Below are 21,146 nucleotides of genomic sequence, written 5' to 3' on the forward strand. Positions count from 1 at the left end.
TGGGCAAAACTCCCATAGTCCTTCTTATTGCAGTAATATTTATGCAATGGTTGTCTGTAATGCTTCTAATTTTTCTTTTCTTCTTCTCTTTGATGAGAATGTAGATAAAACCAGATTTACAGTACAGTCTTTTTCCTGTAAACAGAATTTTTCTGTAATGAATTGAACATTTTTATGGAACACTTAGAGGCATAAATTCTGGCAAGAAGAATGTAATTATTCCAATTTCTTAAAAGGATCTAATGGAAAATGAATGATATGTGCCTCCAATTTTTATATATATCTTAAATGAGAGAGCAGTCTTCTGGAAAGGAATAGGAGAATAAAAGAGAGCTCAAAGTCAAACTTTCTCATGACAGGCCTATAATACATGGATTTTTTTCATGCAGGACTGATGCTGTGAGGTGACAAGAGCCGTCTGTCTTGTCATTCTCAGTGAGTCAGGGTCTGCTTAGGTTAACACCAAGGTATCTGTGGTGCATTCTCTGTATGCTTTTCCACTTTTAGGAATGGTCAGAGAAGGGTTGGCTGGATAAAGACTTGATTTTTATCCATGATTCCTCTCTTCAACTGGTGAAAGCTTTGGGTGCTCGTTGGATGGTGATCATGGCAGTGCTAGGTTGGCCGTTGAACTTGGATCTTGGGGGTGTTTTCCAACCTTGATGATTCTATGATTCCTCTTTCTGGAATTTATAGAACGGGCACAATATTTTTATTCAACTTCTTTTAGCTAAGCAAGTAGGCAGTGAGCTGATTTGGTTTGTTTGCTGTTTTGCTATTGGCTCAAATGTCTTTGGTTGTAATTAGTACCATTTTTGTTTCCCAGGAATGCTGGTAAAAGGAAGTGAGGTTCAATGTTTTGACTACATGCAATTCACAAGCATAGGTCATACATTTCTTAGCTAATCAAATTGCATAAACATGCACATTGCATAAGAATACCTCACCTGTCTGCTTGAAGCCAGTTTTCCTTTTCCCTAAACATATTTGTGAAAGAAATTATATAAAATCAGCTTGGATTATATAATAATTGTCAGGAATTATCTTATGATATTGTCAAATGCCAAAATATTTTTAACACTAATTTTCATATGGTTTAAATAATCAGACTTTTAAATATATATCTTTAAGGAGGGGTTTTTGTTTGGCTGGGTTTTTTTTAAGGAAAAATGTACAGGAGTCAATTGTTTCCAAAACTGATGTATTAACTTTACAATGACTCTTGCCATCCAGGTGTGAACAGGTAGGCTGATTTTACTCTCCACTGATGATAACACATTCTCTCTCAACAATAATAAAGACAAACTCAAATGCTATGCTCCTGTTTCTCCTCTACATGAAGAGCTTGGACCCATGGGAGTTCTTGCTGTTCTTGTGCAGGTGCAACTTCATTAAAATCAGTATAGGGTCCTGTTTTGTTAAAGGCTCTTTCCCCTGATTAGGGACTGAAAAGATAAACTCACTATAAATATCACATTTGCTGTTGCTGTATTTTAAATTGGAAAATGCTAAATTTTTTATTGTTGTTATTATTATTACATGAAATGACGTGCCTCTGGATCTCTCCTTTTCTGTCAGAATCACTGTTGAGGTCCAGCTTTGGCCAAGAGTACAATGTGGTTTCTTTTAAAAGAGTACCACAAGTGGGCTACTCATGTAAGACCCCCATCGTCTACAAGTGTCTGTGGGAATTCAGCTGGAATTAATTTGATGTTTGTTTTGAGATCACTTGATCTTTGACCTTTTATGTAAAGGGCCTATGGTAACAGCAGAACAGCTTGCTCCAAAAGATGCAATGTAATTAATTTGGTCTGCCTGGCATCAAATGCTTTTAAACCTCTATGTGCTGCATGGCAGGCATGGTCATAAAGGTCTGATGGAAAATGAAGTAGGATTTTTTTGACAATTTCACATCTCTTTCTGCTGACTGGAGATCTGGATTTGTTGCCAAGCAGCCTTCTCTGCCTCATCTTTGCTTTCATTGGCTAGAAAGCAAGATTGGAAATTCTTCCCCAGCTTTTAACTTTCCTTTCTATAGAGTCAGTCCAGACTCAAGTTGCAGTGCTTGTGTTAACAGATGCCAATTTTCAAATGCTTTCCTATGAACATCCAAACTAGTAAATTAAGGAAATCACCAGCAATGCCTTCAGACAAGTACTGACTTTTTGAAGTGGCCAACCAATGGCTGCTAATCTAAAATCTCTGGGCAATACCACAAAGAATTAAATCTGTGCATTATTAAAAAGACAATGTTGTAAACCCCAAAAGAAATCAAGTACTCGATAGTAAAGTCTGCAGTGTGATTAAATTAAGTGGAAAGTAGTTCCGATATTGTTTTTTACCATTGAGGAAGACAAATGTTGAGTCTTTCAAATTCTCTTACTCAGTAATTGCAATTCTCTTCCCCTCCTTGGAAATCCTTTAAGCCATTCTTTTCATTTAAGTTTGCTCAGGCACCCAAGAGCATAAAGAGTTAATGCCCTTGTAATGGTCATTTGTACATAAAGTTGTAATTATTTATTTTCTCATTTGTACCATATCAAGGCTTTGTACAATGTTTAAGTTTTGTTTTCAAATTATTTTGTATTTTATTTTTATAAACTGGTTCTAAATAAAATATTCATTCAGCATGCAAAACTTCAATTCTTGGTTGTGTTTTTATAATGATTCATTAACTTATAAAGCTTTAGCTGAACAGTTTTTCAGTGTTTTTTACTACTGTAACCCTGTAATTTAAACGGATGAAGTGCTTCAGCGGTGATTTTTTTTTTTCTCGGTTTCAAGAAAGTAAAAAGCAAGTGTGTGTTGGTGCTACTGCAACGTGAATAGATGTTCATATTGCAAATTGAAATTACTGGATCAATGGAAGTTTAACTGATTTAGTAGGTTCATGTGTTGTATATTAGTAACTACAGAAAGATCCAAATGGGCCTCCTCAGAAGCCTTTCTATTTGTTCTTATCCCTTCTGTGTTCATCTAAACAATAAAGGATTGGCACAGCCAGATTAGGTCAATTTAAGTAACAATATGGTGATACTGAAAAGCCAGCTGCTGATGGCATTTTCCCCTTCAAAATTGTATTTTTTTATTTAGTCAGAGGTCACTCTAATTGACCACTTTTGGGGATAATCAGCTGTCTGGATGTAGTCACTAAGCTTTTACAGTCTCTTGAGGAGACTTGTCTCCTTCTGTAGAATAAACATAAGCAGCAGATAGCAGAGAAATGAATGAATAGAAGTTATCACTGCATCTGAGTGCTATGGGGAAAATGCTGTTAAGCTACCAGTTGCTCTAGTTTCCTCCAAGACCCTTTTATTTCTCTTTCTAGTAATGCTAAGCATGAGTGTAAAAGTAGAGTGTAAAATCATCGCAAATATTTGTGGTTTGTGTGCCTAAATGTCTTAGTCCTATGCTGCCAGAAAACAGTCTGCACTTTGCACAGCAGGACAAGCTTTTTAGGGAAGTCCAGAAGAATTGGAGAAAATTCCCTGGATCTCTTTCTCAGTATTACCACTGTTGTGCCATGCATTCAGGCAAATTTAAAGCCAGCTCTGCCTTTGTTCAAATAATTGGCAGTATTTTCATTAAGCTTCATGATCAGGTCATTAGCTCTTGCCATTTATACAAATAGTCTGGATAGCTTCACAGGAAACAAATTGGGAATTCATTTACTCAGTAACAGTCCAAGAAAATTATGTTTCAGCCAAAAACTTAATGGCATGGCTTCTGGATGGTGCATGTGATCACAGAAAGGGTGTGTAAAGAAATAGCAATCAACTGTATTAATTTGAAGATGAAAGTAACAATTTTGCCCACTCTGTAGTGATGAGAGGTAGCTGAGTCTCTTGTATTTAAAAAATGTAAATCTAGAATGTGTCAGAAGTGGAAGAGTGATTTTGATCTGGCTCCAGTATGTTTTAGCTGTACAACTGAAACACAGGGAGAAAAGCAAGATCAGAACAACAGTGCTGTGGTACATTGGTGTTGAGGTCTGGTTGTTGTCTGACCACCACAGTGTCTTTTAGCATTGCCTGGCTTGTCTCTGTTCATACAGGAGATCCAATCTACCCCTTCTGCTCGCAGGATCTTACTGCACTTCTCTACTCGCACTGTAGCTGCCTCTCATGTAAATCAGTACTGGAACATGAGACAGCAGACACAAGTCACCTCTCCCAAGAAATGCTGTAGTACGTGACATTCAAGAATTAACAGCTGCAAAAAGAATTGAAACATCAAGAGAAAGACAGGTAAGAACTGCCAGGTGCAACGTGGACAAGCTCAAACTGCGGCCCAGAAGGACCAGGTAAATCGCATTTGCTAATCTACCTGGAATGTCATGGTAGCATGAATTAGCTTCTGTGTCCATGAGAACAAAATACAGAAAACCCTGCTCAAGAGCCCATCTGTACTGATGGGGGAGAAATAATGCTTCCAAGAAGTTAATTTGGAAAGCTTTTAACAACATAGACACAAAAATCTGATTTAGAAGGATTATTTGCCATTCTTAAACTCAGCAATTTCATAATACCTGTCACCCATAACATCATCTTTTGTTAAGGTAAACCTGGAAAAGAAACCCTTTCTCTTCTTCAAGGCATTAATCCCAATTAACACTGTGCTGTACGTGTATACATTTTATTTTTGTGAGATATTTTCATATTTTACTCCATCTGAGATTCTGAAGGGAAACACTTGCTAACTGATGACCCTGTTTTCACATTTTAGTAGGCAGCAGTGGATGTTTTTTGAAGTGCAGATGAGTTAATTCAGTACACCAAAATGGTATAACAGCAGAAATGAAGTACATTTTCATACAGAGGTGTTCAGTCAAAGCTGACTGCAAAAGTGGCATATCTTATGCTATGATTACATAGTCTTATGCTTCTAGGAGAGGGGCAGTTTAATTATGATTCTCTATGTTATTTGTATTTGCTAAATTCCTGCAGCAGGAATGCTTGTGCAAACTGACTGTACCACTAGAATCAGCTAGTCATTGCTATAGGCCAAATTTATCTGCAGAACCTTTTTAAATGTTGGTGATAAATGCTTAAGAAGAGCAGCTGTACGATTTTTCAAGTCATTGGACAAAATTTCAGTTGAGAGTGTTTTTGTTTGACCTCCAGTATGGACACCAGATATAAGAACATTGCACCCCTGCTACTTCTGAATTGTGCAAAGTAGAGTGGCTCAAATATGTAAGCCTGGAAGACAAAATAGTGCCAGTGACAACAGTTTTCCCTATCTAAATGTGAAATGGCAATTTTTCTTTTTGGCATGAAGATAAAATGATTTCTGCTTGGTTCAGAGTTGACACCAGACTACATTTTGCTCCAGCTCTTCCTCATCTTTCTTCTTTCTTGGCTATATAATTACGAGAAATGAAATTATAATGAAAGCTTTCTAAACTATGCAGGAGCATTTGTCTGGAATGAAGTGAGCCTCTGCCTCCTGAAATTTAACAGCAAATCTGAATTCCATTTCATGTAAAACAATACAAAGCTTTTTGTTCTCTGTATTTCAAATACTGTGGTATTGATTCCATAAGGCTAACAAAATCAGATGAAGATGCAGCCTACATATAACCTGTCAGAAATTATATGCCTACATATAATATGTCAGAATCAAGCATCACTCATCCATTCCTCATTTTTCTGTATTTCTCTATTTTAACCATGTGACTGGTTAAAAAAAGAGACTATCCTGCTAGTGCAGTAAAGCACAATGTCTCTGAAGAGAAAGTGCATTTGACAAGCTGGGAATGAAAACAGCCAAGTGGAACACTGCTGTATGACTTCTGAGGAGAGCACTCATGAATGCTAGTGAATGCTCAGTGCTAAACCATTCCTAAAATAAGCAAGTGTCTCAAATTCCTCCAGACTTATAAAATCTCAACAACAACTACCAAGCAAACATCCCAAACATAACTATTAGAGAAGGCAAGTACTTAAAAAGTCAGCTATTCTGAGGCTTGTAACTAAGAACCAAGTAGCTTCTGTAAGATAGCTCCTGGTGGTAGTAACCATAATGTTACTTTTATACCCCACTCCCATGCCTTTTATTTTTCACAAGGTGACATTAAACAAAGGATGATACAGACAAAAGTCTTACTCAAAATAAATGTTTGGTTTTTTTAAGAGAATAAGAGGATAAAGAAAAGAGAAGAACTTTATTAGCCAACTGCAACAGAGTTAACTGGAGACTGGTAATTAGTGTTTAACGCCACCTACAGCAAAATGTTTCCCACTGGGAAAAACATGGGAGGCAAGTCCATTTCGCTCCTTCAAAGTCACAGGCGGAGCAGAACATACATTAGCACCCAACAACACAGTCATTTTACAACTATTCAAGTTTTTACACATCTGCAAAGCAGAAGTAGTAGCAGCCATTTGGATGTTCTTTCTTAATGGTTCTCAGGGGGGGCCTAGGAAACTCGGAAGGACCTGGTTCTTGTGACATGGAGCTGGAGCTGCAGCTGCTGCTTCTGCTGCTGCTTCCAGCCACCTGTGCTCTAGCTCTGTCCTTAGCAGGGGAGAGCTGGGGGGATCCTGGGCTCAGGTACCCAGCTGTGGTCTGAGTAGATGCAGTGGCATGTGTGGGTGGGCCAGTGTTGTTTTTCACATAGACGTTCTTGATAGCAACAAGCGTATGTGCCATGATGCTGATGCTGTTATTCAGATCTTGCATGCCTTGCTGCAGCAGCCGAAGATTGTGGTTGACGCTGTCAAAGCCAGACTGGATCACCTGTATTTGGGTCTGCTGAATCTGCAGTAGGTCCTCTTCAGTCATTTCATTGTGGTCTGCCTGGCACCTGCCTTTTGTTTTGGCTTTTACTTTCCCAGAGGAACCACCGCCCGATGTCCCCAGGAAAGGCAGTTGTTCTTGACTAGGTGGAACCACTACCATGTCCTCAGAGTTTTCTTCTGGCTCTACCACCTTCACTACTATTTCTTCTTTGAGGTTCATCTGCTCAAGACTGGATTGATGAGATGGGCCAGGACTGCCATTAAACCCTAGAAGAGGTGGGGGGAGGGAAGAAAAGCAAAGTAAAGCTCATGAGAAACTTCATAACCTCAGTGGTGACACATTTTCTCATCCACTAAGCACTTACATCAGTCTTTGAAACAAGACTCTCAAGCTCCCACTATGTTATCTTTGGTGGTTTTAGAATACAAATTACCTCAACAGGTGGTAAGAAAACCATAAATACACATTCACCAGTTAACCATGTATCTGCATACTACAGCTCCCTTACCACCACAGAAGCCAAGCTTTAAGATGCCAGAGACAAAGTTCACTGCAAGCTCATTTCATGCTCTATGGTGCATGCAGTGAACAGTAAGAGCATTGCTGAAACACTGGATTGCAAGAATCACTTGGTATTCCAGCATGCTAGGACAATATTGCTGGCATGTATGAAGTTATGTGCTCACAGCACTATGTACTGGCTGGACCCGCGTGCTACCATGGCTTTTTGCATTTGCAGGAATAACTACGGCAGCAGTGAAGATCGGTGGCCGGATCTAACGTCTCGTGGATGGACAGCATCTGCTACGAGACGCTCTTTTTACTCTTGGTGCTATTCTTAGGCATTTCTATGACCTAGGGCACGGAGCCTCACACTTCTTGTGCCTTCTGCCTTTCCACGGATCCGAACCAGCGCTTTCCTGCGGGCCGGTCCCCGCGCTCCCGCACACCGGGGCTCCCGCGGCTGCGGCGGGGGACGCCGGGCGGAGGCTCCGTGGCGGCGCCGCGGGGGTCGCTCCCGCACTCACCCATGTCCCCCACGACGGCGCCGGGCAGCTCCAGCGTGTCGATGCCGCCCACGATGGGCACGGCCTCGGCGGGCAGCAGGGAGCCGTAGGCGCGGCGCGGGCGGCGGGCGGGCGGCGCGGCGGCGGGCGGCAGCTCCTCGGGGGCCAGGAGGAGGCCGAGGGCGGGGGGCGCGGGCGGCCCGCAGCCCTGCGAGAGGCGGCACAGCTTGCTGCGGTCGCGGCGCTTCAGGTCCCGCCAGCGCTTCTTCAGGTCCTCCACGTCGCGGGGGCAGGCGGCCACCGGGTTCACCTTGTGCCGGATCAGCTCCCACACCTTCCGCTTCTGGCCCGCGGAGGCGCGGCCGGGTCCCGCCGCGAACAGCAGCTGCTCGTGCTTCAGCACCTGCTCGATCAGCACCTCCGTCTCCGCCTCGTTGAAGTTCGCCTTGCGCCGTTTGGGCGAGTCCTCGGCCATCCTCCGCCGCGGGTGTCGGCGGGCGGGCGGGCGAGGGGCCGCGGGGAGGGCGGGACGCCGCTGCCCTTCCGTGCGCCCCGGCCCGCGGGTGCCGCCGCCGCTAGGCCGGGCCCCGAGCCCTGCTGGGGAAGGAAATACCGCGCATGAGAGGAAAAGACGCGCACGGACCGGCGCAGGCGCCCCGTGCCCCGCGTGTTGACATGGGGAGGGGGCGCGGCCCCCGCCCGCCTCCCCGGCGGGAATCCCCGCTCGGCGCCGCCCCCGCGGCAAGGGGGGACACGCCGGGCCCGCCCCCGGCGCGGGTTGTGCGCGTGCTCGGCGGGAGCGGGGCCGGGAATGGCGGCGGTTTTGGAGCTGCTGCTGCAGGAAGAGGTGTCGGTCAGCGCCGTGCTGCGGTGGCTCCGGCACGGCCCCGGCCACCGCCCGGCGGAGGTAACGCGCGCTAGGTCGTTCGCCCGCAGCGCCCCGGCTCCGGCGGGGCCGGGCCCGCAGCCGCGCCACTCCCCCAGCGCCCTCCGCCACCGCGGGCCGGGGCCGTGCGGGAAAGTTTGTCCGCCCCGCGCTGCTGTGATGGGCGAAGCCCGCGTGGGTCAGCCCGGGGCCCCGTCAGGTGCCGTGCCGCGGCCGCGGCCGAGCTTGAATCGAGCCGCCGGCGGCACCGCCCCCGGCGCGGGCGGGCTCCGGGCACGGCGGCGGGAAGGCGAGGCCGCCGGCGGGGAGCTGCGCCGGGAGCTGCCCGGCGGGCGTGTGAAACCCGCTGGAATGCGCGGGGCTGAGCCCGCCGGAGCTCAACGCCGCCGGCGCCGGGCGGTGGCGCCGCGGCGGGAGCGGGGAGGCCCCGCGGGCGCGGGAAGAGCCGGCAGCCCGGGGGGAAGCGCCGGCAGCCCGGGGGGAAGAGCCGGCAGACCGGGGCTGAGCCCGGCAGCGCGGGGGAAAGCGCCGGCAGCGCGGGGGGAAGAGCCGGCAGCGCGGGGGGAAGCGCCGGCAGCGCGGGGGGAAGAGCTGGCAGCCCGGGGGGAAGAGCCGGCAGCCCGGGCCGCCGTGTGCCAGCACAGAGCCCAGCGGGACCAGGGGTAGGCAGCGCAGCACAGCTGGTGTCCTGAGGGAGCGCGGTGACACCAGGGGTGACGCTTCCGCATCTTTGTAGGGCAGGGTAGCGGTGGAAGGAGGACGAGGCTGTCAGCGCCCGGGCTTGGCGGTGGCTCTGTGCAGGCGCCAGCGCGCCTCCCGGCTGGTTCGTCCCGCCTGGACCTTGAGGAGGATCTTTGCGGACTGGGAGAGGGTGCTTGTTGGCTGAGTTTTGTAAGGAATTATTTGGGTTCCTGTGGAAATAAAAACATTTCTGACTGTAGGTAGACTAGGAGCGCTTATGTTTCACATAGAGAATAACACAGAGAAACAGTTGGTATTTAAAACATCTACCTGAGCCCCTCGCATAGTGTTACCTAGTGTTAACATCAGAACTCACTGGTGTCACCCCCACGAGTTAGTTGGGTATTGCCGTCATCCTAGACTCGTGGGGAGAGTAGGCCAGCGCTTGTATATAGTGTGCTATTTCTTCAGCTGTGACTTGTAGAAGCAGACCTGCAGACATGATGAAGTTTGAGATCCTGGCAGCTCAACTAGCACTGTGTGGAGGTCAGAAAGTTTGCCCTTGCAAAGGAATTTCTTGCTGCATTTTGCTGTTGGGAGCAGTGCAGTTACTTCAGTGTGAAAAAGCAAATGGGAGGTTTGCAGCTGGCAGCTGTTGAGAGGTTGCTGTTGTGCAGTTGTGGAGGAACCAAACCTCAATTAACTTGGACAGAGAAAGATGAATGAAAATAGGTTGTGCTCTGAAAAGCTGGAGAAACTACCCAACCGTATGCATAGCAAAGACTGTAATCATCTTTGTGCCCCATGCTAATTCCAGGGGAAGGAAATGCTAGGCCATGTCTTGCTCTAGCTCTCATGGCAGTTTTGGGCTGGAGATGGTCTTCTGACACCTCACGGGGGTTATATTCTGAGCTGTGCTTTTTCACTGATTGTTGGCTGCTTGGCTTGTTACCTGGGTTGTGTCAGAATTTCACACTTCTCCGGGGAGCTGAATTGGTCTCATGCTTTCAAATATGAATTTTAGTACAGGTGTCGAAGATTGTGTGAGTTCAGTTATAGGCATGTTAATGTTGCTTTCACTACTTTCTTTCATGCAGCAACCACCTTCAGAAATAGTGTTTGCTTTCTTGACTTTTCATCTAGTTAGGGTTGTGAATATAACTTTACTGGAGTGTGTATGCAATGCTTTCAGTATAAGTAAGGAAAAAGTTGCTGCCTTTGAGAACTTCTTCTGTTGTTGCAAATGTTGCTGAATCCCATTGAGAGGAAACAGAAACCTGGTGGAGTGTTAGGATCAAAAGAATTTTACCCAGGGTACAAAACTTCAAACTGCACATGTAGTGTGAAGTTGTTTTGGTCTAGACTTACCCTTGTAAGATCACCACCACCTGTTTAGATTTCGAATGTGTTGAGTCAATGGTGGGGTTTTTGTTTAAGTTTCTCAAGAATAAACTTCATGTACCTTAAAGTTGCACAGTCTCTGTTTAGACTTCTGTGAGGTCTTGAGCAAAATTATTTAATTGAAATGAAGAGCAGCTTTGGTCTTGTATTTGGCGCTGCAGGGCTCCAAGTGCTTCAGTGGTTGTTGTTGTAGCACCCCTCTGTGGGAGCAGGCGGCATTCACAGAAAAAATAGAGCACAGAGACCTTGCAGGTTTTAGATTTTTCTGTTAGAATTAGATGCTTTCAGTATTGATGTTTTCAAAATGTTGAACTTAGGGTCATCAGTTGCTCCAAGTCCTCCCTGGCCATAGCTGCAGAGAGTATTACTGATGATTCCATAGAACAGTTCCACTACTTTCCAGTCAGAGACCAAAGTGAATGACTCCATCTGAAAACTTGTGCTAAATGGCTTGTGTGAAGGCTGATTTTCAAGTCTGTGACCGGCACTAGGGTTGCTTAAATTTCAGTGATGTACTTTGACAAGTCATGTTGGTTTTTATTGTGTATTGAAATCCCATAGTTACTACTTAAATGTGTCTGGGTACATGGGCAGAAAGAATAAGGTATCATCTTTATATTAATTTTTGTCTGTTTCTCTTATAGGAGAACCACATCCATGACAAGCTGGTATCTCTTAGCTTGCTTCAGAAAGATTTTGTGCCTTTTCTGCTAAATTTTTTAAGGGAGCAGACCAGCCAGATCCTGACTAATGGACCCTCTACTCCTGCTAAAACTCCTAATTCCAAGGCTCATGGGAGCCAAAAGACAGGATCAGAAAGGAGGGCAGGCCATGCCACCAGCAGCCGAGTGCAGCTCTTTTCTCAAAGGACTTCAGTGACCACCTGCACCACAGATACCAGCTTTTCTCCTGCTGCACCATCCAGTGGTTCCTCTTCCTTTTCTGGGTCGAACCCATCTAGCCCTTACGGCGATTTCCCCAGCGTGGCCTCCAGCAGCAGCCCGAGCTTTGGGCACAGCCCTGTGCTCCACCACGGTGAGAAGAGGTCCTCTCAGAAGGCCAGCCTGGGGAGCTTCCTGACGGCCACGCCTGAAGCCCTGCCCGTGAGACGCGGCCGCAGGAAAGGCAGCAGCTCGCTCGGTGCCTCTGGCCGGCAGGTAGCTCGCGATCTGGGGCGTTCCCTTGCTGAGGAGGAGGATGGAAAGAGTGACAGTGCATCGTGGAGTGGAGGGAGAAGGAAGCGGAGTGAAGTGCCTCTTGTTTCTGCCAGATCCCCGCCCAGCCAGCTGAACCTTAACAACTTGGAGGAGTTTCCACCCATGGGTGCTGCCTCTGGCTGGACAAAGTAAGAGCGAGTCTGTCTCACTGGGATTGCTGCAGGTTGCAGCTCCTTGACCAGCTGTTGTGGGTGTCCAGATGCAGAAGAGGCTGTAATACACAATGCCTGGCTTCTGGGAAATGTGGTCAGAACTGCTTTGTTCTGGTCACTGTGTAGGGAGGGGAATATTGCCTTGACAGGGAGTCAGATTTCCTCTCCGTGGACTCACCCAAGACACCTCTTTTGCCTCTTGCTTGTGAGGCTGCCTGCAGCTTGCCAGTGCACAGCCCAGCTGATATAAACTGAGCACATCTTTGTCCTTGCATGTTCTAACGAGTCAGCTCTGTCTCGGCTCTTCACGTTTCTCATTTAACAGAGTATCAGTCGGTAAGGAAGAGCTATCCTGGAAGGCTCTTCAGCTTTACTGATGCTAGCATAAAAGCTTTTGGATTGATCTTCTGTGGCTTCTGGTAGCAGATGTTAGCATGCAGCTTCATCTGTGCTCTGTAATTGTGGACAAAATAGCAGGCTGTGTTCTTGGTCTGCAGCAAGCCCTGGTCTCCTTGGTGACTTCAGCTAAGCTTTGGGGCAGCTGTTTGTATTGTGGTTTCCTCAGTTCTTTAATCTTTGTCTTTGCATTCTTTAAAATCCTCATTACCAAATATAAAGCCTTTGTGTCAGCCTGTTTGCTCTGTATATCAGTCACTGGTCTCTGAAAGTGCAACTTTTTAGTTGGGCATGCAAAATTCCAGGTAAAAATTATAAAATGTGTGAGTCTGTACAGCAAATCCAAATGCAGGGTCTGGGTCATGCTCTAGAAGATGCTTTGGCCAAGGGAGATAAGGTGTGTTTCCAGCACAATCAGCAAGTCTCTCTTCCTCAATTGCATTAGTGCTCAGCTAGGAAAAAGGAGGAAAGAGATCACAAGTCTTTGGAAATCAATGTTACAGGGATTTTGAGAACACCTTAGCAGTTAATATGTAGCAACCAGCATTTCTGTGATGCTTTATGTTTCTGTATCCATTTCCATTTTTTTTAGTGTTTTTTGCTCTTCCTGAAGGACAAATCCAAGTATTTTATGCAGCAAGGATGGGTTTCCCTGAACTTAAATGGCCTAACGTAACTTGGGAGCCTGGTCTCTTGCTGATAGACAATGGCAACTTGATTGATTTTAGTTTTGGTTTTCTTTTTTTTTCTCCTGATCATGATAGAAATGAATTCACCAGCAGTTTCTTACAAAAATGGGCATATCGTGTCCTGAAAATTAGAAACATTTGGAAGGGTTGTGTGGCACTGTGGTACTTGTTAGATGGCTTGCTATTTGATAATTAGTTTTGCTGCAGGTTCAGCAGGCTGTTCTTAGCAGTCTATAGCTCCATGACTTTTTTTTCAGTGATAACAGAAAATTGATAACTATATGTACAGTTTAGAAATTCAATATCCCAACTCAACATCCATTTTGTTTTAGAATTAGATTCCTCTGTAAGAGTTGATTGCACATCTGTCTTGAGACCAAATTTTTTTGTTGTTGAGCTTGATTTTAGTGGAATTGCTTCTGTTCTTTTCAGCAAAAGCAAACCATCGAGGCGAATCAACCCAACTCCTGTGAGTGCTGAGCGGCCCCTCTCGAAGCCAAAGACCTGTTTCACTTCTACGCCCGTCAGCCGGTCTCCAGCCTCAAGCCTCGAGGCCTTTGCTGCTGTCCAGGAAGGAAACCTCTCATCTGTGATAAGCAGCAGCCTTCAAGAGGAGAGGGAAATGCTGAAGAAAGAAAGGTACAGTTTGAGCAGGGGGCTGATTCTCAATTCCCTTGTGTCCTGGTTCCAGCCAGGACAGGGTTAATTTTTCAGTAGCCAGGACGGGGCATGGCCAGGACAAAGTGAAAATGACAGAAGAAAGTCCAAACCATATATTGGTGACCTTAAACTATGATTTGCCTAAAGCCAAAATTATTCTGTGGTGTCAGACTAGGATATTAATGCACCTAGCTCATATTTGTGATTTTAGAGGTGTGGTGACTCTGGAACAATGACCCTCACTTCAAAAGGGTAGTCAGTCCTCACTGCATTTATGAGATCTTCTCTTCATGGAAATGAATGTGTGGCTATCTCCTGTGCATCTTTCCTTAGATTGCACGGGCGAAGCAGTTGGGTGTAATTAGACTGTTTGAAGATTGCACCAAGACACATTGGTTTGGAGAAAATGAGTTAGTGATGCAAATGTGTGGAAAGTGTTAGTGGTCTTGCAAGGTAGGTATACTAACAGAAGCTTGCAGTCAGAGAAAACAGAATATGGGCACTTGAGATTCTGTTTTAAAGATTACTACTGCAGTTATCTGTTGAAAATTGCTGTCAGATGAAGTGAATTCTAGCTTCTAATTTTGTCTCTGCTGTTTGGTTAGTGTGACTTTTATTGCTTCTAAAATGGTATCACTGGTAGTCTGTGAAGATTGATACTTAGAAAAAAACCCAAGTGCAGTAGTTTGCACCATTGTTTATAATTGCTGAGAGAGCTGTTGCTGTTCTTTGTAGGTCGTGTTCTTGGGGAAACTCTTCAGGACACATGGGTGTAATTCTTTTCCTGCTAAGTTTTGCAGTTCACTTCAGTGGGACCAGAACTGGCTGAAACATATCCAGTAGAGTCTAATGAATTACTGCTTGTACTGAACCTGCAGCAGAAATGCTCAGGATTCAAACCTGCCACTCTGCACTTAAGTCTAGCACCAGTCTGAATTCTGCCTGAATTCCAGTCTGAATTCTACCTGAAATGTCCCAGTAATGTGTATCAACTGAAGTCACTGAAATAGCAGTATGTGGTTGGTTGGATCTTGCCCATGCAGTGATATTCTCATCTGACCCTCCATACTTGAAAGCTGGGAGTTGCTGCTGTGTCCTACTGTGGTGAAGTACAGAAGTAAGGCAGCCTTCAGCCATCTGGGTCCCTTTGAGCAAGGGCAAAAGGTGAATTTGATCCTGAGGTGGATGACAGCACTGGGCAGAAGTGAAGCACAGTCTAACTGCATTATTGGAAACTTGCCTTGGGTAAGGTCACAAAGTACTCAGTGGTGGGCTCACACCTTGGGTGAGATCACAAAATACTTAATGAATTATTTTCTGCAGTTCTTTCTATTACTCAATAATTTTCTTCAGTTGGTTGATTATGTTCATTGCAAGGAAGCTGTTGGTAATTTTCTACTTCCATTTTGGGACCAGTTGTTCTTCATCACAGCAGTTCTGCTAAAACAGAAACAGGACAATAGAAAAGGTCTTTACTGCAGGTAAAAATGCTTCTGACTTCCCAGAGTCCTTAAAGTGTCTTAAATCTTTCACTTTTGAGACAGTGTGGCAAGAGGTAGTGTGTAAATGTTCCACTGGAATCTTTGACAGTCATTTGATATTGCTGTTACTGCCTTGTGTCCCGTTTCTCAGGTGTGTTACATATGCCACTCTGTGTTGCATTTTGGATGACCTCTCTAGATACAATTTGGTACAATGTCTGTGTATTTAACTGAGTGATCATTGTTGATTTAGAATCCAGCAGTCAAAGTTGTTTGTTCCTTCTGTTGTTTAACTTGCCAGTACAGATTTCATCAGCTGTTGCATTGCCTTTCCATTTAAGTGGTATTGGGTCTTCTCAGGGTGTCATTACTTTACATCTGTGCCAAAGGGATGGATGTGAACCTTATTTTCATAGATGTTTTAAAGTGTCTAGCTGTCAGAAACTGTATATGCAAAGAAGATTTTTTAGGACCTGGTCTCTAACAGGTTCCCTGTCCTTAACAAGTACCAGTTCAGATGAGAGAAGCAATAACATATGTTAGTTGGTTAATTTGGTCAAAGTGCTACACTATTTTAACAGAGTTGGAATTTGAATGGGATTCTTTAGTCTTTTGCTTGCTAACCCCAAGATCTATTTTCGGTAGGAGAAAGATGACTTAAATTACTGTCATGCTGAAAGCTGCTTTAGACAGTGTAAATGACATGGTTTACTTATTGCAGGATTTCCTTCATGCTGTACTGGAAGAGAAAGACCTCTTCTGGCTGCATGGCTGCTGTAGATCATCCTCAGTCATATGGTTATGTTGCTGCTCTTGAATTTCAGATGCAAATTGCTGCACCAGGCATCTTCTCCTGCAGGGATATCTTTTGATCCTTGTACTCCAACTAAGCCGAGCTACACTCGCAGTGCCAGCCTTCCTGCTGAAAGCCATGTGGTGACCTGTGCAAATCCTGCTAAGGTTTCCTGCAAGAAACAGCTGGAGTGTCTGGCACAGCTCTATTCATCATGTATAGCAGGTGAGGACACAGAAGATGTGAGACTGACCTTTTTTTGAGCTTTGAACTTGTGTGCATGTTGTGAGAGGGAGATAGATGGGAAGTGGAAGCTGTTGGATAGTTATAGTGTGCAAACAAATGACATCTGGAAAAATAAAGTAAGCCAATACAGTTATTAAAATAAATTAATACTTGGTAAAAGTTTAGGGAAGGAGGTGAGCTTGATGCAGTACTCTGATCTGTAGTAGACTGAAGCTGTATGTCCCATCTGAAACCAGGCTATTCCCTAACACATCTTTGCCATGCTGATCTACATTGTATCACAGTATCATGTTGCGCAGAGACAGTTCTTTGCTGACAACGACAGAACAGGAATCTATCTTTTTACCTTTGTGTACCTTTGTAAAGCAGGACAGTACTGAGTAAGCCACCTTTAACATCTAAATTACTCTCTTCTAGAAAACCTAGTACCAAATATTTTTCTGGAACTGTTTTTTGTTCTGCAACTGTTGACATCTAAAGGCACTTCTACTGCAGAAGATGGGGATAGTGACTCTGAAATTGGTGAAAGAAGTAGAGGTAAGCAGTAGTAATGAAAAGAAAGAATATTGCTTCCATAGAATGAGAAAGTGTTGTAGAGTAGCTTGGACAGTTATTCTTAAATTTCATGAAAATGCCTTATTACCACTGTGGGACTCATCTGAGATGCTGACAAAAGTCATGCATATGTGGGAAGTTCTTGACAATATGATAGAGTGGAGTTGCTAGTCACTGTTTGAATCTAGTTTTCTGCTATTGTGCAAGATTTGCTGTAGCTACTTCCTAACACTGACTTTTAGAGGGAAGGACAGATGTGCTTGAATTGTTTCTCCATTGATCCTGCAACTCAAATGTGCTGTTGACCTGCTATGTGTTTATTAAGCTTCAGATTTGGATCTGAGTGCACAGGATCCAGCCATATTGTTGCATTTATTTTTTGGCAAATTCAGCCTTAAGCTTGATGCAGTTAGTACTTTGATATGGATAGTACAACCAAAAGAGTGGCTTTGGGATGAGACCCACCATACCCTCCTCCACCCAAAATGTCTCAATTTGATTCACCTTTGTTTTGCTACTCTTTGATTCTTAGGGCTGTGATTAGGAACATGATATTTTCAGCTATGGCAACACCGTTTTATCATTGTTTGTAGTTGTTCTACTTTTCTTGTCCTGCATGTGCTTATTGTTGGTCAGAACAATGAGAAAGAAAGAGTCTTTTCTTTCCCATACAGCATTAAACAATTCAATTGCCTTTAAAATAGGAAGGATGGGGAATGAAAACTTCTGAAAATTGAATAGGGGTCTGGAAGATTATTCTTGGATATGTCAGTTCCTACTTTCCTTAAAAGTTAATTGTTGGTCCTTTAGTTTATAAATGGTAAAACGTACTGTTGTCTCACGTTTTTGGTTTTTTTTCCTCTTAGATATTTCAGGGAGACAGCATTTTGAAAGTGTGCACAATTGTGTTTATTTTGCTGTTCGAGTCTTGGATTATCAATATGAGTGAGTTGAATTCTTTTTTCATCTGCTTGTGTCTGCAGTTATGTGTGGGATTAAGCAAGTGTGCTTGGGTTGTAGAACTTTACCAGTTAAAGGCCCAGAGTTGTTAATTTTTCTTTAAAACATACAACTTGAGCTGGGTTTGGATGTCTGTGGGTTTCCTTGCATTGATGTGTCCACTGAACTTCGTTGTAATTGTGCAAAAATGGGAAAGTCATGAGATGAGAATGATAAATGCAGATACCAGTAGGATTTCCTGCTGGGTACATGTCCTTTAGAACTCTTTACTTGACAGCATCATAAAATGTGAACGTAAGCATTTATTTAGAATTGCTCAAGTGTTGCTTTTGTCTGTCTGTCTCTCTGAGCCTTATCCCCATTATCTTGGCAGAATTATTTCCCATTTAGAAAAGGGGATGCTGAAGCTTTTGGCTGAAAATGAGCGGATTGCATCGTTTTCTCCCACCTTGCACAAGAGGCTCAGGCAGGCTTATGAAAGCAGCACGGCTAAGGTAAAAATTGGCAGACCCCAAGTGACGTTGCTTCAAGCTTTTGTGTTGTTGTTCTTTTATTTGCGATGGCTTTGATGTTAAATCTCATTCCTTCTATTTCATCTTCTTGTGTTGTCTTTAGAAACTGTCTAAAAGCTGCTTATTTTCCTTGGGTGAGTGAGTTGCTGGGTCCAGATTGTTAGCTGTGAATCACTGCTGGCTAGCCTTACATTCTGCTCCAGGCCCTGACCTCAGCCAGAGACTTTGATAGGGTCAAGTTTTGCCTTTGAAATTCTCACCTAATAAACATGGATCCCAGGAGAATGATTAGTTAAGTGCAATATCAGAAGGTAGTTTCAGAGATTTGGATTTCTTTCATAGATATGGAGTCTTTTTAGGCAAATAACATTCCTCAAGAGACAATCCAGACTGGGAAAAATGGCTCCCTCATGTGATTAACTAGATTAGGGAACCAGTTTGCTTGGTAGGAATTGGACGGTAGAAATGTATTTTGTACCTCATTTCATCCATCTTTTAAAAATGGAAATTACTCTTGGCAAAGAAAGGACAGTGTACTGAGATTGGGACTTGTCAGTAGCTGAGCTTTAAGTTGTTAAAGTTGTAAATAAAGGTCTGGTTACTTGAAGAACAGTAAGGAGAAAAGAGTGAGGTAACACTCTTTCTGAAATTGCCAGCCAGGATCCTGAATTTTCTCAAGCCCTGTATTGAAGGTATACTTCAATTGTTTGTGGGTCTTTCCACACACTGTATCAATACTGGTTACAATCTAGTGGCCAGAGATTTAAGGGGACCAGATACTTTCTCTCTTAAGGTTGAGTGATTCTGCTTCTGTAGCCTGATGTAGGCTGTAAAACTTGGTGTTTGCTAGTAGCTAGCAATTGGGAAGTAGCATGTCTGAACAACTCAGCTAGTGATACTTGTTTCCTCACCATGCCTTTTCCCTGCTTTTTTCTTGGTCTCAGATTGTTTAGAGACTTCCACTAACTTAATGGCTGCCTTTATATTTTTAACAGGTGTCTCTCCTGCTGCCATGCTCTGTACAGTCTGTTTCTTTTCAGCCAGAAACTGATAATCGCTCTAACTTTCCAAGTGACAGAGCATTTCACATATTTAAGAAACAAAGGTAAGTTTCTTCTACTGTTCCTGGATGCTCAAGGCTATAAGCTTTGCATGATTGTGACTAAAAGATATTAAGAATGTCTCATATATGCTACATGCTGTAGAAAAAAATCTTGAATTTTTTGCTCTAATTAAATGAAAAAAGTCTTTGTCCATATTGACTGCAGGAACTAAATGGTTAATGTCTTTAGAGAAGAACAGCCTAATTCTTCAGGAGTTATTGAGACTTCTGATAATGCCAGTACAGTGTGTCACCCTACTGGATTGCTTCTGCATATATATCTGGTATGCTTTTATTCTTCCTGCTGCCTCCCTCCATGCTTGCAGCGACAGGGTGAGGGCAGAATGATGAGTTGTCTTGGTCCTTTTCTTTTTCTCATAGGTTTTACTTCATGTGGCTTATTCTTTGCTGCTTCTCAGTCTTCACTATGTCTGTCTGGTAATGGCTGTTTTGGTCATTCCATCATAGATTGGGCATAACAAGCTTAAGCACTTGCTGCCAAAGATATGGAAAATGGAAGCTCACTGAAGTACTGCTAACATTTATGAGTTTTTCAAAGGTATCTGAATGCTTGGAGGCTGGAGTTACTTAATCTGAGGTAGATTGTTGCTGGGAAGCTTTGGAGCAATTAATGCTCGGTTGCTTCAAATTTTGAAGAGTGGGAATTCATTCCCTTAAATATCTTGATTCACAGGGATATATTTTATGAACTTCTGCGTGAATGGGAGGATAACAATGAGAAAACTGGCTGGGACTTTGAGAGAGTTCTGGGCAGCAAGATCAGGTAGGAGTCTTAAGCAACTTCAGCTAGCTCTTTAATGTAGCTGAATTGCTGGTGAATCATGCTGCACTTGGCATCCTTAGTTCCATGTCCTGCCCGGTCTTCTGCACTACTCTGCAGGGTGCTGTCTGCTGCTTGGAAGAGGCTGCCCATGTGCAGTTGCTTCTGAATTTAAAAGTATCAACCTTTACCTTAAAGAAACAAGCCATAAGTGACAGGGATGTAATTTGATCAGTCCTGATGTTGATCTTTCCCTTTCATAATCACAGAAAGAGCTACTGTCAAAACCAGTATATCGTTGTCTGAACACTGTTATTGTATACATTTGTGTGTGTGTGTGTCATGTTTTCCATGTCTGGCTCCTCTTGAGTGAGGAGAAGTGTGTTATATGTTCAAAAGCTGTTCACTCTTCTAATTATTTCAGGGGGTCTAGTGACATGGCTCTGAAAACAAGACAACTGTGTCTCTTGCTGTGGAAAGCAGACTGTTTTATTCATGTATTGCTTTGTCAAAATGCAGTATGTATAAAGAAACTATTATAGCATTGAAAGCAGTTGCCTTGTGGGTTTCTGTGTTAGTCTCAACCACCAGCCTACTCAAGTAACATGTATGTAGGTGGCATTTCACCACAAGAGCAAAACAAGGCTGAGGCTTAAACTGAGAAATTTTGGGGCATCAGAAGTAGCACTTTTGCTGTTTCCTTACTTCCATATGCGTGAACTCTCACCTTACTGTTCTGGGCAGGGAAGAGTGGGAGCTGAATGAGTTTATTCTTTTTTCTAAATAGCAACATTATTGAAGGAGAGGAAGAGATTCTTTTTATTTCTAGAGCTGTGTTTGCTCTGCAAATGCTCAGGGAGAATTTTTGTTTCCATGTCAGCAG

General features: G+C 43.9%; 3 protein-coding genes across 3 annotated transcripts in view; 2 read left to right on the forward strand and 1 right to left on the reverse strand.

Annotated features, from left to right (window-relative positions):
* Positions 1–4,397, forward strand: part of TTBK2 (tau tubulin kinase 2) — an 83,468-nt gene extending 79,071 nt beyond the window's left edge. The window contains exon 17 of the mRNA XM_064424520.1: positions 4,055–4,397. The gene's annotated coding sequence lies outside the window, so the exon portion shown is untranslated. The remainder of the gene's footprint in view (positions 1–4,054) is intronic.
* Positions 4,398–5,096: 699 nt separating this feature from the next.
* Positions 5,097–8,657, reverse strand: LOC135303142 (uncharacterized). The gene is made up of 2 exons (XM_064424538.1): positions 7,773–8,657; positions 5,097–7,010 (listed from the first exon to the last, which is right to left on the reverse strand). Exons 1-2 carry the CDS (start codon positions 8,224–8,226, stop codon positions 6,352–6,354), a joined length of 1,113 nt encoding a protein of 370 aa, XP_064280608.1. The 5' UTR covers positions 8,227–8,657; the 3' UTR covers positions 5,097–6,351.
* Positions 8,531–21,146, forward strand: part of CDAN1 (codanin 1) — a 32,139-nt gene continuing 19,523 nt past the window's right edge. The window contains exons 1-9 of the mRNA XM_064424528.1: positions 8,531–8,658; positions 11,364–12,064; positions 13,606–13,812; positions 16,139–16,332; positions 16,771–16,890; positions 17,775–17,853; positions 18,242–18,362; positions 19,376–19,485; positions 20,177–20,266. Of these exons, the coding sequence (XP_064280598.1) occupies positions 8,563–8,658; positions 11,364–12,064; positions 13,606–13,812; positions 16,139–16,332; positions 16,771–16,890; positions 17,775–17,853; positions 18,242–18,362; positions 19,376–19,485; positions 20,177–20,266 (1,718 nt within the window). The 5' untranslated portion in view covers positions 8,531–8,562. The remainder of the gene's footprint in view (positions 8,659–11,363; positions 12,065–13,605; positions 13,813–16,138; positions 16,333–16,770; positions 16,891–17,774; positions 17,854–18,241; positions 18,363–19,375; positions 19,486–20,176; positions 20,267–21,146) is intronic.

This window comes from Passer domesticus, chromosome 6 (assembly GCF_036417665.1).
Source record: "Passer domesticus isolate bPasDom1 chromosome 6, bPasDom1.hap1, whole genome shotgun sequence".
NCBI classification, from domain to species: Eukaryota; Metazoa; Chordata; class Aves; order Passeriformes; family Passeridae; genus Passer; species Passer domesticus.